Source organism: Apiospora aurea (assembly GCF_038362705.1).
Source record: "Apiospora aurea strain CBS 24483 chromosome Unknown utg000004l_segment0_segment0, whole genome shotgun sequence".
Lineage (NCBI taxonomy): Eukaryota > Fungi > Ascomycota > Sordariomycetes > Amphisphaeriales > Apiosporaceae > Apiospora > Apiospora aurea.
Genome location: NW_027117391.1, coordinates 1,898,526 through 1,913,645, shown reverse-complemented (window position 1 = coordinate 1,913,645; position 15,120 = coordinate 1,898,526). Strand labels below are relative to the sequence as shown.

Genomic DNA, 15,120 nt, shown 5'->3' with positions numbered 1-15,120 from the left:
CGTTATCGGGGTTATTTTAAGCGGTTTATATTTATTTAACCTTTAAATTAATTAATAAGCTATATCGGTTTAAAGATTAACGGGAAAAGCGAGTTAACTTTTTATCGAATTCTTTAAGTCCGTTAATAGGCTTTATAAAAACGCCTTAATTAAAACGTATATATCGCTTAGCTTTCGCTTAAAAGGCGCGATTATTTTTATTACGCGCTATAGCGCGTTTATATTAAAATAAGTCGTCGGGTATTAAAAAGTTTAACGTTAATTAATTAATATTTACTTTTTATCGTAAGGCGGCGAAAGTAATATTAATTAATTCGAATAATTAAGTAAAATATTATATTATTAAATAATAAAAAAGGCGGTCGTAAATAGTTACGCAATTAAGTCTTTATAAAACGGGGCTATAAATAAGTTTTAAAATAAATAGAATTTACGACGAAAAGGAAAAAAAGAGAAAATCGAGCTAAGGCCGATACGACAGATCGGTTTTAATAACAAGGTAGTGGGGCTAGTGTAGGGTCTCCACACTAACTAGCGCACAGGCTAACGCACCATGTTACTCTCGAAGATTTAAAGTTTAGCTTATTTTATAAGATATTCCTCGAGGAATTTAAAGTTTATAAAGAATATATTATCGCCGTTTTAAAAAGGGTTTTATTATTAATAATATTACTTCGTAAATAGCGCTTATTCTATTTATATGAAAAGCTAATAGAGGACTTCGATTTTATATTAATTATTATAAACTAAATATATTTACTAAAAAAGACCAGTATTTATTACCGTTAATTAACGAAACTTTTAATAAAATAATTAAAACTAAGATATATACTAAGATTGATATCCGCTAAGTATTTTATAAGATTTATATAAGATTTTAAGATTAAAATTTAACGATATTTCGAATTAGGTATAGATTTTTTAAATACTAAGTTTTTTTTTTAGATTTACTAATAGCCCTACAACGTTTCAACGGTTTATTAACGAGATCCTAATAAAGTATTTAAATTTATTTTATCTCGTTTATTTTAACGATATTTTAATTTATTCGGAAAGCGAGAAAGAGTACGTAGAATATATTAAGAAAGTGTTATAAAAGCTAAAGGAAATAGGCCTTTAAATTAATATAAAGAAATGCGAATTTTACGTTATTAAAATTAAATATTTCGGCTTTATAATAGGTATAAACGGCGTGGAAATCGACCCCGAAAAAATTAAGGCCGTTAAGGACTAGGACGCTTTTATTAATATTAAAGCCGTTTAGTCTTTTTTAAAATTTTATAATTACTATCGACGTTTTATGTACGAATATAGCCGTATCGCTAAGCTTTTAACGAAATTAATTAAAAAAGGTTTTATTTTCGCGTAGACCGACGAATATTAAAAGATATTCGAAAAGTTAAAAAAGTTACTTTTAAAAGCGCCCGTGTTAGTATACTTTTTTTACGATAAAAAAACTCGAGTCGAAATTAATATATTAAATAGTGTCCTAATTAGCGTTTTATTTTATAAAAAGGACTTAACGATAAATAGTATCCCGTATACTTTTATTTCGAAACGATACAAGGAGCCGAGTATAATTACTTTATTTAAGATAAAGAAATATTAGTAGTAATAAAAGTGTTTAAATATTAAAAAGCGGAATTAGTGGGATTATAACGATTTTAATTATTTTTCGTGATTATTAATTACGAAATACTTTAATATTTCGGTATTAAACGACTATTTAACGTAAGATAAGCGGTTTAAACTAACACGTTATTATAGTATAATTTTATAATTACTTATAAACCGAGGAGAAAAAACGTTCTTATTAACGCACTTTTTAAAAAAACGGGTAATCTTAAAACTTAAAAAGGATAAAAAAAACGCTTAACGAATTATAACTCTGTTTAAGCTAGCTTTTTTAAACGTTATTTAAGCTTTAAAAGAAACGCGTTACTCGATTAAAAAAAAGCGAGCTTTTAATTATATTTAGTCGAGGAGCTACTTAAACGTTTTAAATATAAACTTATTAATACCTTCTTATACGAAAATACTATATATCTAGGGTTAAAAATATATAAATAAAGAGCCTGAGAAAATAAAACATAAAAATAGATTATTAACGAACGGTTTATTTTATTTTAAGGCCGCTTTATTGTGCCCGACGAAAGCGATTTTCGGACCCGTATAATCGATAAGGTTTACTCTCGAACTTTTATAATATACCTAGGAAAGAATAAAACTAGGCGGCTAGTATAAATAAAATATTAGTGGCTAAGATTAAATAAAGATTACGATGTGTTCGTAATTAACTATATAAAATGTAAACCGAACAAGGTTCCCCGCGATAAAACACTAAGCTTTTTATATTTATTATTAATTCTATTACGACCTTAAGACGTTATCGTAATAAACTTTAAAATAATGCTTAAAAATAAAAAGGGAACGATAATATTATATTAGTAATCAATAAATTAAGGAAGCGAACATAAAATATCGTTTACCGAATAATTATTATCGTAATTAAAGTAGCTCGATTATATTACGAAAGATTATATTAAATATATAATTACTTTTTAATAATAATTTTAAACCGAGGACCGTAGTTTACCTCTACCTTTATAAATAAAGTATTAAAGATTTTAAAAATTAAGTAGAAATTATTCTCGGCAGGTTATTTTTAAATAGCGGGATAAACCGAGGTGGCGATTTAATATTTCGAGTAAAAACTACGAGTATTTATTAACTATTTTTAAAACGATTAAGATAAAGCTTTACCGGCTATAAATGCCGCTTAGGCTACGTTACCTTAAAATTTAATAGGGTATTCTTTTTACGAAATCGAAATAGGGTTCCTTATAAAATTTACTTGGGATTAAAAGGCTAAGATTAAAAATATAACGAACTTAAAGGAACTCGAAAAGTTTAGCCGAATAACCGTATAAAATTAAATAGAGCGAATCGTTAATTATTATAAAATAGCTAGAGGAAATATAGCTAAAGCTTAATAAAAAATATGTAATTAAAAAAATAAATACCGACGGTAACCGAATTTCGATATTGGGGATCGGGTATTTATTATTAAAAAAACCTGGTTTTTTATAAGGCTTACCGATAAGCTCGATTATTTTTTAACTCGATAATATTATGAAATTAAACGAAAAATCGGTTACTCGTATTTATTAAAAGTCTTAGAAAAATAAATAGGTTTCAAGGTTTTTTATATAAACCGATTTAAAAAGTACCCGAATAACCTTTTAATCGGATAAGCGGTACGAAACCTTAACGGCGAGGTGGTTAAACTAGGCGAAAAAGAAGAATAAGAAGTATACCGTATTATTAACTTAAGGATTTATTATCGAAAATTATAATATTAAGTCGAATAAAAAGAAGAAAATCCCGATTTAACTTAATATCCCGTAAAGAATTTTAAGAATACGGCTAAGTAATTATAAACCTATTACGAGTAAAATCCCGAGGCTTTTAATCCCTCGATACGTTTATAATATTAACTATAAGCGGCCGAAAACGACACGTTTAACGAGCTATACGAAAATAATAATAAACCGGCCGCCCCCGAAAAAAAAAAACGGTATAATAAAAGGGTTAAAAGAGATAATAATTTAGATAAAAGAATAAGTTTAAGTAGTTATGGTATTAATTTTTTACTTAATATATTTCGGGACGAGCTATTTTAAAAAGAAGGGTAATATTACAACGTACTTTAAAATAAGCTTTTAGTAACCTTACTAATTAAAGTGAAGCAAGGGCATACGAGAAATAGCCCGAGCGCTACCTAACTTTTCCCTACTTATTTAAATAAGGAAATCGTCCCGGCAAAGCTAAACCTTTTCCTTCTTTCCCTATCTTTTCGGTTTTCCATAATAAAGTAATAACCTATCGCTTTACCTCCCGAATTACTGTAATTATAACAGTAAATATATAATTAATTTAAATATTTAAAAAATACTTCCCGATTTCGCTAATATAATAAATATAATTAATCTCTTTACCGCGTCGCGCGGCGGCGACCGCGTTAATAAACACTAACTTAAGCGCTTTATTAACCGTAACCCGAACTTAAAAATTAAAATAAATTATCGATATAATTATTAAAAAGCTTTTTATAAAGATTTTAAAGTTATTTCTATTTAATTTATATTAATTACGAATATAAAAATAAAATACGGGATTATTAACGAAAATATTTAAAAATTTAATAAGACCGGTTTTATAATAAATATAATCGGGTTAATACTCGTTATAATATACGCCGAGCGGCGTAAAAAAACGAAGTCGGTTTAGTTTAATAATTAAAAATAAATAACGGCGATTAAATATATTAATTTATAAAGCTAATATATTTCGCCGTTTTTAATCGTTTAAAGTTAATATTACCTCGCGAATTAATTTCGCGAAATTAATTTACCGGGCGATTAAATAATTAAGCCGATTTCTAATAATTAAATTAATAATAAAATAAGCTTAAACTAAATTAAACACTTTAATAAATATATTAAATCGTAAATAAAAAGTCGTTACCGCCTTTTAATTCTCGACGGCTATAAGAATTATATTTCGGTCGAATTCGAAATATATTATTAAAATAACGATATTATTACTATTAATATACCTCTTTATTTATTATATTTACTTTAATTGTTTAATATAATACTTTATTCGCTTTTAAAACGTGTTTATTCGAAAAAAATCGAGCTATGTATTAAAGCTTTTATAAATTATATTATTAAGCTTAAGTTTTTTATCGCCTTTAAAGCCGCGTATTTTACTATTTTTACGGAAATTAACATTAAATTTAAATTTAACGCATTTAATTTAATACTTTATAACCTTAATAAAATAAATAATAAATTAAATATACGTCTTTAAACGTTTACACTTAACTTATCTCGTTTAAAAATAACTAATACCTATAACCCTTAAACGCCGTTTAACCCTTAATAAATAATTAAACACTTTACTTATATTAAAAAAGGGTATTTACTTATTAAAGAAGCTCTTTAACGTTAATTTTAAATACGGTAAATTAAATAGCGAAAAATATAATTAAAATAGCTTATAAAATAACCTTTATACGCGATAAAATATATATATTAATAGAGGCTAATTTAATACTTTTTAAGCGCTAAAGAACTAAAAAGTTACGAGTTTAACTTAAAAAAAGCTTTTATTATTAATGAATTTTAATAGCTATAAAACGAAAAGGTAAAAAAGAAGCGTTTAACGCTTAATAAAAGTAAAAATAAAAGTTCGTTAAAACAAAAGGCGACCGGTAAAAAACGTTATAATATTTACGGCGAGATAAGTTATAATACGCGAATATATAAAAAAAAATATAAAATTAAGCGAAAAATCGAATAACGAGTAATTTTAATTAATTTTAAACGTTATAATTAAATTAATTTATATAAAAAAGTCGAAAAGTAAAAAAAGTGCGTCGCTAAGTAATATACATCGTATAGTAATAAACCACGTTAAATCCTTTTTAAGGGTTTTTATATTAGCGATTTAAAAGTTATTAAATTTCGGCGAATACGTGCTTATATATATATACGTTAATATAGATGTATTAATATAAATAAAAGCTTTTATATTTACTTTTTTACTTAAAAGTTTATTTTTAAAATAACTCTTAATAAAATTTATTATAAAAAAGGCTCGCTTAAAAAGTATTTTTATTAAAAGGGTATTATAAAGTTAAAGAGTTAAGTTAATTAAAAAACTACTATATTTATATACTTTAAATTAATATAATTCTATATTATTAATATCGGCGAGTGTAATATTATAATTAAAATAAATATAATTTACTTAGATTTAAAAATTATAAATCTTTTTAAAATATACTCTAATTCGCGGTACTGTATTTTAATTACGTTCTCGATCTTTTATATATTTATTAAAGTAGTGATTTCGTCGCGGCTATTTAATTATAAAGCTTAAACTATTTAATGTTTATTAATCTTTTATAAATCGTAATAAGCGTGGTAAACAGTTTTTAAACCCTATTAATCGATTAATCTATAGATTAAATCGTGTTATTTTTTTATTATTTTCTAAGTATTATAAATATAAAGTTATTAATTAAGTACATTAAATAAGTTAGCTTTATTAAATTTATTTATTTTAAAAGCCTTTATAATAAGTGTTAAAATTAGCTTTAATATTTATAATTATTATTAAAACTCGGTATTATTCTTTAAATTAGTTATTTAAGTAATAAAATTAATAAAGTTATTACTTTTTTTCGATAACTCGGTAAGTATATTAAGTTAAAGTAAGTATTTATCGATAATAAGTCGGTAAGTAAAAGTGAAAATAATAATCCGTTAAATCGACCTTTAACGCGAAGCGCACCTTTAAAAAATATAGGTTAGTGAAGTTTTTCTATTAATTTTTAATGCGAAATTAATATAAATCGATTCCGATCGATTTATACTTAAAATAATATAATGTTTTAACCGGTTTTTTTTTAAACGTTTCTTTTAATCTTATATATTACTTAGTAACGTTACGAAACTTATTAATAAAAGATTCTATTAAACTAACGTGGTTTACCACTACGCAACGTATATCACTTAGCGACGCACCTTTTTTACTTCTCGACTTTTTTATATAAATTAATTTAATTATAACGCTTAAAATTAATTAAAATTATTCGCTATCCGATTTTTCGCTTAATTTTATATCTTTTTTACATGTTTACGCATTATAACCTGTTTCGCCGTAAACATTACAGCGTTTTTTACCGGTCGCCCTCCGTTTTAACGAACCCTTATTTTTATTTTTATCGGGCGTTAAACGCTTCTTTTTTACCTTTTTGTCTTATAGTTATTAAAATTCCTTAATAATAAAAGCTTTTTTAAACTAAACTCGCAACTTTTTAACTCTCCGGCGCTTAAAAAATATTAAATTAGCTTCTTTTAATATATATATCTTATCGCGTATAAGGGTTATTTTATAAACTATTTTAATTATACTCTTCGCTATTTAATCTATCGTATTTAAAATCGGCGTCGGAGAGCTTTTTTAATAGGTAAACACCCTCTTTTTAATATAAATAGAGTATTTAATTATTTATTAAGGGTTAAACGGCGTTTAAAGGTTATAAGTACTAGCTGTCCCTAAACGGGATAAGTTAAATGTAAGCGTCCGGAGACGCACATTTAATTTATTAATTACTTCGTTAGGGTTATAAGGTATTAAACTAGATACGTTAAATTTAAATTTAATATTAATTTCCGTAAAAATAGTAAAATACGCGGCTTTAAAAACAATAAAAAACTCGAGTTTAATAATATAATTTATAAAAGCCTTAATAAATAGCTCGATTTTTTTCGAATAAGTACGCTTTAAAAGCGAATAAAGTATTATATCGAGAAGTTAAAATAAGTGCGATAAATAAAAAGGCATATTAATAATAATAATATCATTATTTTAATAATATACTTCGAATTCGGCCGAAATATAGTTTTCGTAACCGTTAAAAATTAAAAGGCGGTAACGACCCTTCGTTTACGATCTAATATATTTATTGAAATGTTTAATCTAGTTTAAACTTATTTCGTTATTAGTTTAATTATTAAAAATCGGCTTAATTATCTAGTCGCCCGGTAAATCGGTTTCGCGGGACTAGTTCGCGAAGTAATATTAGCCTTAAATAATTAAGAACGGCGAAATACACCAGCCTTACGAATTAATATATTTAATCGCCGTTGCCTATTCTCAATTATTAAACTAAACCGACTTCGCTTTTCTACGCCGCTCGGCGCGTATTACGACGAGTATTAACTTAATTATGCCTATTATAAAGCCGGTTTCGTCGAAATTCTAAATATTTTCGTTAACGATCCCGTATTTCGCTTTTATATTTACGATTAACGTAAACTAAGCAGAAATAACTTTAAAATCCTTATAAAAAGCCTTTTAATAATCGTACCGGCGATTTATTTTAATTTTTAAATCCGGGTTACGATTAATAAAACGCTTAACTTACTACTTACTAACGCGGTCGCCGCCGCGCGACGCGGTAAAAAAAATTAACCATATTTTTTATACTAACGAAATCGAAAGGCATTCCTCGGATATTTAAATTAATTATATATTTACGAAATACCTCCTCTTTAATTAAATTTATTTTACGTCGTTTCGGTCGGATTTCGCGTTTTAAAGTTCGGCCGTAAATTCGATAGCGTAAAATTAATTCGAGTATATTATAAACTTTTACTACTACTTTTTAGCTTATTTAATTCGGTCCGTTTCGTATCGCTTAAATTATTAAAACTATCCGATCTTTTTAGGATTAATTAAGCATTATAATTATAAAGGTATTACGCGTTAAAGTTTAATTATATTAAAATTAAATTAAGGTGCGTCGCTAAGTAATATACGTCGCGTAGTGGTAAACCACGTTATATACTTATTTTTATTACGTTATATTAATAACGTTTTTTATTAGTAATTAAAAGCTATAAAAGTTATAAAAGATAATAAAAACGTAAGAAAAGTTTAAATTTTAATAGAATTAATAATAAACTACTTTTATTACTAAGTAAGTATTAATATAAATCGAGTTAATACGTTTTAAGTTACTATCGAAGATTTTTAATAAATAAAGCTTTATCACTTTAAATTTATTATTAGCATTTATCTTTAAATTATTAACATCGACATTTTTTTAATAAAATATATACTGCCGATCGTATTAAAAAGAGATATTAGTAATTTAATACTTTATAAAATTATCGGCTCTATTAAAAATAACGTTAATATAATATAATTAACGAATAATATTTATAATCTCTTTTTTAATTATATTATATAAGTTTATTAGGTATATGCCGCCGATTAAGCGTTTATTAAGTATTGTTTTATATTAAGTATATTATTATACATTTAGTTATTTATTTTATTATATAAGCTATTAAAAGATTAACCGCTTTTAAAGATAACGTTTATAAGTGTTTTTTATAAAGCCGTTATTAATTTCCGGGGTATAAGCTTATTAACTTTATTATTATTATTATTATTATTAAAAATATTATAAGTAATACCGTTATATTACGCATGTAAATATTTAATGTATCCTTTTAAGTAAAACCTTATTCGTAATAATTTAAATACGGTATATAAATAATATTTATAGTATTTATACTCTATTTTAATACTTCCCGCGTACGCTATTCTTTTCGGTAAAACGTTAAACTAGCCTTAGGTTTTTAGGTTTTTACGGCCTTTTATCGAGTAAATAAATAAAAAAAGAGAAAGAAAAAACTAAAAAACATCGGCTTATAATAAAATAATATCTCGAATATTATTATATAGTAAAATTAGCGTATTAATTAACCGGCTCTACGTTACACTATTTAAATATACGTAGAAAACACCTATTTATATAACGTAACGTAATATTCCGGGGTTTACCGCGATTAATATAAAACGCACATATATGCGCGTTTTATACATCGCTAGCGACCACAGTTCGAGACGGGGTGGCATACGGGGTTCATCCGTCGGCACTGATTTGACAGTTCCCGATTTAGACCTATCAGCCATTTATTAGAGTGCAGCAATGACACCAGATGAGTCCTTGCCAGGCATGGAATGATGGAAGTCAGAACACTTTCGACATGGATTTGGCATGCGTCGCCCCAAGCAAGGTACCCGATCAGATGGTCTTTTCTTCGTGCTCCCTCGAGACTCTTATATATCTGATAGACGGCACTCACTTATATATCTACACATACAGGTTGCCCTGTTGATTCCGGCGAGCACAAGCATACGCATACTGATAGGTCCCCTGATATGTTTGTCTCTTCTTCAGTGTGACGGCAGCCTGACCGCGGACTGTCCTGGCTTCGATCCTCGTAAGTGACCCTTGTCGAGTGGCACGAGCCTTACGACTCCATCTCACCCGTGAGGCCTGTCCACCGCTAGGATTGGACGACGGCGATGCAGCCTACTTCAGCCCACCGAATGCCCCTGCTTACCTGCACGGGGGTCTCGCCCACACTGCCGGCTATGCACGCCTTTACAAATTCTACTTATTAAGCCTAGGGAATCTGCATCTCCACGCCATCCCGCTTCTTCTTTGATCTAGTGGTTCTTTCCTCACTGTTCACTATTAATGTTCCTGGGATCAAGGCATTGTCGATATATCGCTATATCTCATACCATCAAGCAGTCTCCGGGCCTTTGAAGCCTTTTTTGCTTCCGTCTGATATGCGATATGCGCACCACGTAAGCGTCCTGCCTGGCGCAACGAGCCAAGGCTGGATATAACCATCATATCCCCGCGATTAGTCGTCAGTAGGCACCTGGGGCGGTGATTACAACTTACCATGGACATGCTACCGGAGCCCGCCGCCCCGACCACCCATAGCCGGACATTTGGTGGAAACCGGGCATTCCACAACTTCTTCAACGATTTCAGCCACATCCAGGACCCCAATCTAAGGCGGCGGCTGGCACTCTCCGAGATCGATAAGGTCCCCTTCGGCTTCTACCACGTCAGAGCCGTCCTGGTCGCCGGCATTGGCTTCTTCCTCGACTCGTACGACATCTTCGCCATCAACTTGATCACGACGCTGCTGGGGGTGGTATTCTGGCACGGCCCGCCGGAAACGACCGCGAACGGGTATGGCGGCAACTACGGCACCTTGCCGACCCCAGTGAGCCAAGCTCTCAAAGCATCGACGAGCGCCGGCATTGTCGTCGGGCAGGTCCTTTTCGGTTGGTTAGCCGATGTCTTCGGCCGGAGACGGATGTATGGAGTCGAGCTGGCCATTATCGTGGTAGCTACGCTTGGTTGTACGCTGGTGGCCCCGTCGCAAGCCATGGGTTTTACTGAGCTGATGGTTAGATCCCTATACCCCGGCTGTAACCCCTTGGGACCATTGCTAACACACTAATTTTCGATACGAAGGCTTTCTGGAGAGTGATGATGGGAGTTGGAATCGGCGGGGATTACCCGTTGAGCTCGGTGATCACTTCTGAGTTTGCCCCGACGAGATGGAGAGGTATGCCTCCCTTTACTACATATCAGCAGACGAAAGCAATTTTCACTGACTTTATAGGTAGGGGCAATGATGTCGGCGGTTTTCTCGATGCAGGGTATCGGCCAGCTTGTGGCAGCACTGGTAGCGCTCCTAGTCACGGCGTCCTTCAAAGAGGCTTACCACGGTGCAGTCAATGTCGGGTCCTGTGACGTAATATGCCAGACTGCTGCTGATCGATCCTGGCGGCTAATTGTCGGCGTTGGAGCATTGCCAGCTTGTTTCGCTTTGTACTATCGAATCACGATCCCCGAAACACCGAGATATACATTTGAGGTAGCAAGAGACGTTGAAAAAGCCGATGCTGACATCAAAGCCTATATGGCAAGCAAGGCGGAAGGAGAGGTCGACAAGGTCCAGCAGGCGAGGATGAAGAAGGCTGCCTCGCCATCACTGAATATTCCGTCGGCATCGTGGCCGGATTTGTACTCCCATTTCAGGCAATGGAAGAACGCGAGAATGCTCATTGGTACAACGATGAGCTGGTTTTTCCTGGTATATAATCAACCCCCTATGAAGATTACTCATTATTCGGATGACTGACTATTACTAGGACCTGGCTTTCTATGGCCTAGGATTGAATAACACGATCGTGCTACATGCCATCGGGTACGCCACCGGCGATACTCTCTACAAACAGCTGCTCAACAATGCCATCGGCACTATAATCCTAGCCGTGGCTGGGTCACTCCCGGGCTACTGGATGGCCATATTCACCATCGACACCATTGGGCGCAAACCCCTACAGATATTTGGCTTCATAGCCCTTACCATCATATTCTCTGTTCTGGGGTTCTATTATCATCACCTGAACCAAGGCGCCATGCTCGCATTATATGTGATTGCCCAGTTCTTCTTCAACTGGGGCCCAAATACCACGACGTTCATCGTCCCTGCCGAGTGCTTCCCCACACGCTATCGATCTTCCGGTCATGGGATATCGGCCGCGATGGGCAAGATAGGGGCTATCACCGCCCAGGTTATCTCGATTCCCCTCCTCAGCAAGGATTCCCCCGTCGATTGCAAAGGAAGCCAGTGCTCACCGTGGCTCGACAGGCTGATGCAGATCTTTGCGCTGTTCATGCTGTGCGGAACCTTCGTGTCATTCTTGATCCCTGAGACCAAGGGCCTTACACTCGAGGAACTTGCAGGAGGTACGTCTACCCACAATACTAACTTGACGCGCCAGAGAATGCGTCTGGAGGATTTGCCACTAATACATTGGTTTTCCAGAACAACCAACCTCGTACAACGCAGGCCGAAATGGTAGTTTCATCGTGCCCCAACAACAGTGGTGGAATCCGTTCAGAAGCGGGCAACCGGCGGGCTTCTGTTACCCACACTTCAAAAGGGGCGCACGGAACCCACGTGTCGGCATCATGACTTCGCCTGAGGTGGCGGTCCAGCAGCAGCAGCTGCTGCAGCATCAACAAGAAGCTCACGAACACCACTCGAGGAAGACAGGCGGCAGCCGCAGCGGCAAGTGGTCGCGGCGGAGGGGTGGCAGTAATGACACGGCAGGCTACGAGATGAGCAGAACAAGCTCTACGACGGGCATTGTGGCACCGTCCGGCGATACGAGCGGGGCCCATGGCGGGCTGCTGCCGGGCTGGGGCGTTGGATGGGGCAGGATCGACCGCGGAGGCCACCCGACCTCGGCTGAGAACATCAAGCTGCAGGACGTGGGACGCCTGTTACGATAGTATTTGTAGACTTGTAACAAGAGCAACAACAAAGAACGGGTGATCCGAGCAACGCACGAGCGCCAACTGGCGTGTGGATGGGAAATGTGGATTGTATATAGGCCGGGCTCTCTGTGATCCGTGAATGCCCCTTTCCACCCCCATTAGCCGGTATCGGGTTTCCGAGCTTCAGAGTTCCACTACGACTATTCATGTGGCTAACTGCTGTCTACCTACACATCGGGGTACCGTGGGAGCCCTTCTTTCGACTGATATCGAGCCATTCGCATCGACTATCAGACCACGTACCGATCCGATTTATCCTGTACGGGGCGATACACAAAGTAGTCAAACTTGGCCTGCTTCGCCGTCCCATTCACGTCCGAGCAAGCCAAGCCCACAAACGCCCCGGTAAAGCTGCCGTGCGCCTGGTGGCCGCCGCACTCGTCCGAGAGGACGGTCGCGTCCAGCACCGGCCCGATCTTCTTGAGCTCCGCCTTCTCCTCGCCCTCGCGCTCGCCCTCGCCCTCCATGGCGTAGTAGAACTGCAGCTTGTCGCTGCGGACCGTGAGCGCCAGCCTCACCTTGCCCTCGTCGGGGATCGGTACCGGGTCCGGGAACGGCATCCGCAGCTTGCCGTCCGGCCACGACGCCTCAGAGCACATGACCTGCAGCTCCCGCTTCCCGTCCGAGTGCGCCGTCACCGCCAGGTAGAAGAAGTTGTACCGGCAGTAGTACGCCGTCAGCCCCGCGAATTGACGTTCGTCCTCCGGGGAAAAGTCCACCACGGTCTCGGCGTCGTAGGAGAAATGCTGCTGGCGCCTGGCCACCAGGGACTGCTCGAACCAGGACCCGATCGACTCCCGCCCTGTCAGAACCAGCTTGCCGCCCTCGATGGCTAGGATCCGCTCCGGCTCCGGTGTGCGAAGCCATTGGAAATCCTTGTGAAGCCCCTGATCAAAGGTGTAGCGCTGTTCCGCCCAGTAGCGGTTTTCGTCAGGGGTGCCGGGCACTTCGACGTGAAGCGAGGGGACGGGTCCGCCCTTGACGTACAGCCAGTCGTCGTCCGACCAATACGCCTCCTGGATGGCAGTCTCGCGGCCAAGCACACACCTGCGCTTCTGTGTCATGGGGCGGCCGCACAGGTGCACAAGGTACGTCTTTCCGTCCGGCGTGTCTACGATGTCACCATGGCCGGCCCGCTGGAGTGCGGCGAAGGGGGCATCCGCCGAAGACAGGATAGGGTTCTGCGGGTGGACTTCGTACTGACCCCAGATATCGCGGGACCTCGCCAAAGTGCACGCGTGCTCGTAAGCCGTCCCGGCCTCCGCGGTCAGGAGGTAGTACCACCCGTTGCGCTTATACAGATGCGGGCCTTCTACGAGATCCAGCTCCGTGCCGTGGAAGATGGTCTTCATGGGCCCCACGAGCTTGCCCTCGGACGGGCTGAACTCCTGCATTCGGATCCCCGCAAAGTACCGGGGCCGGCGCCGGTGGTCCTGGATCATGTTGATGAACCACTTGCGCCCGTCGTCGTCGTGGAATAGCGACGGGTCGAACCCGGATGAGTTGGCGTAGATTGGGTCCGACCAGGGCCCCTCGATGGCCGACGCGTGGACAATGTAGTTGTGCGCGTCCTTCATCGAGCCGTCCTTGCGCTTCACGTCGGTGTAGACGAGCCAGAACTTGTCGCCGTCGTGCGTGAGGCAGGGCGCCCAGACGCCGCAGCTGTCGGGGTCGCCGCGCATATCCAGCTGGCTCTTGCGTGTCAGGGGTCGCGTGACCAGCTCCCAGTTCGCGAGGTCCTTGGAGTGGTGTATCTGCACTCCCGGAAACCACTCGAAGGTGGAGGTCGCGATGTAGTAGTCGTCATTGACCCGGAGGACCGACGGGTCCGGGTTGAACCCGGGGAGAATGGGGTTGCGAAGTGGTGGCATCGTCACGTACTATTCGCACGTGTATCTTAACAGTCCCCCGTATACCAACAGTCTAATTTACTATAAGAGAGAACAAGACGAGAAAGGGAAAAAGTAGCTTGCTTTGTGTTTACTGCCTACATACCTACTTATGCATGAAGATCGTCTATTCGAATGTAACTTTTAAGTAACTCACATGAACGCGGAGTAGAGTGATTTAGCCTGATTACAGCCCTATGCCCAGGACGCGACCCCCACACGCTTCCCCGATATGCCGCGGGTAATAGAGGTATAGAGTTGGGGTAAGTAAGTAGCCATTTACCCACCACCCCCACTGTTCCCTGTGTAGACCGAGCCTGAACATGTTGTCGAGTCGCAAGGCACCGGCACGGGAACAGCAGCAGGCATGGCACATTGCAGATAGACCCTCGAGCAAGACCTTGATCGTATGGTACAAGCTGG

The 15,120-nt window shown here is 37.0% G+C and overlaps 2 protein-coding genes across 2 annotated transcripts; one reads left to right on the top strand and one right to left on the bottom strand.

Moving 5' to 3' along the window:
- Positions 1 to 10,346: 10,346 nt before the first annotated feature.
- On the top strand, positions 10,347 to 12,763 carry PG986_005385 (Repressible high-affinity phosphate permease; the record flags this gene model as incomplete). The annotated part of the gene is made up of 5 exons (XM_066841607.1): positions 10,347 to 10,862; positions 10,931 to 11,024; positions 11,086 to 11,555; positions 11,614 to 12,214; positions 12,294 to 12,763. The coding sequence occupies 5 exons, from the start codon at positions 10,347 to 10,349 to the stop codon at positions 12,761 to 12,763; spliced, it is 2,151 nt and encodes a 716-aa protein (XP_066701469.1).
- A 275-nt stretch (positions 12,764 to 13,038) lies between these two features.
- Positions 13,039 to 14,679, bottom strand: PG986_005384 (glycoside hydrolase family 43 protein; the record flags this gene model as incomplete). The annotated part of the gene is made up of 1 exon (XM_066841606.1): positions 13,039 to 14,679. One exon carries the CDS (start codon positions 14,677 to 14,679, stop codon positions 13,039 to 13,041), a length of 1,641 nt encoding a protein of 546 aa, XP_066701468.1.
- Between the last annotated feature and the right edge of the window lie 441 nt (positions 14,680 to 15,120).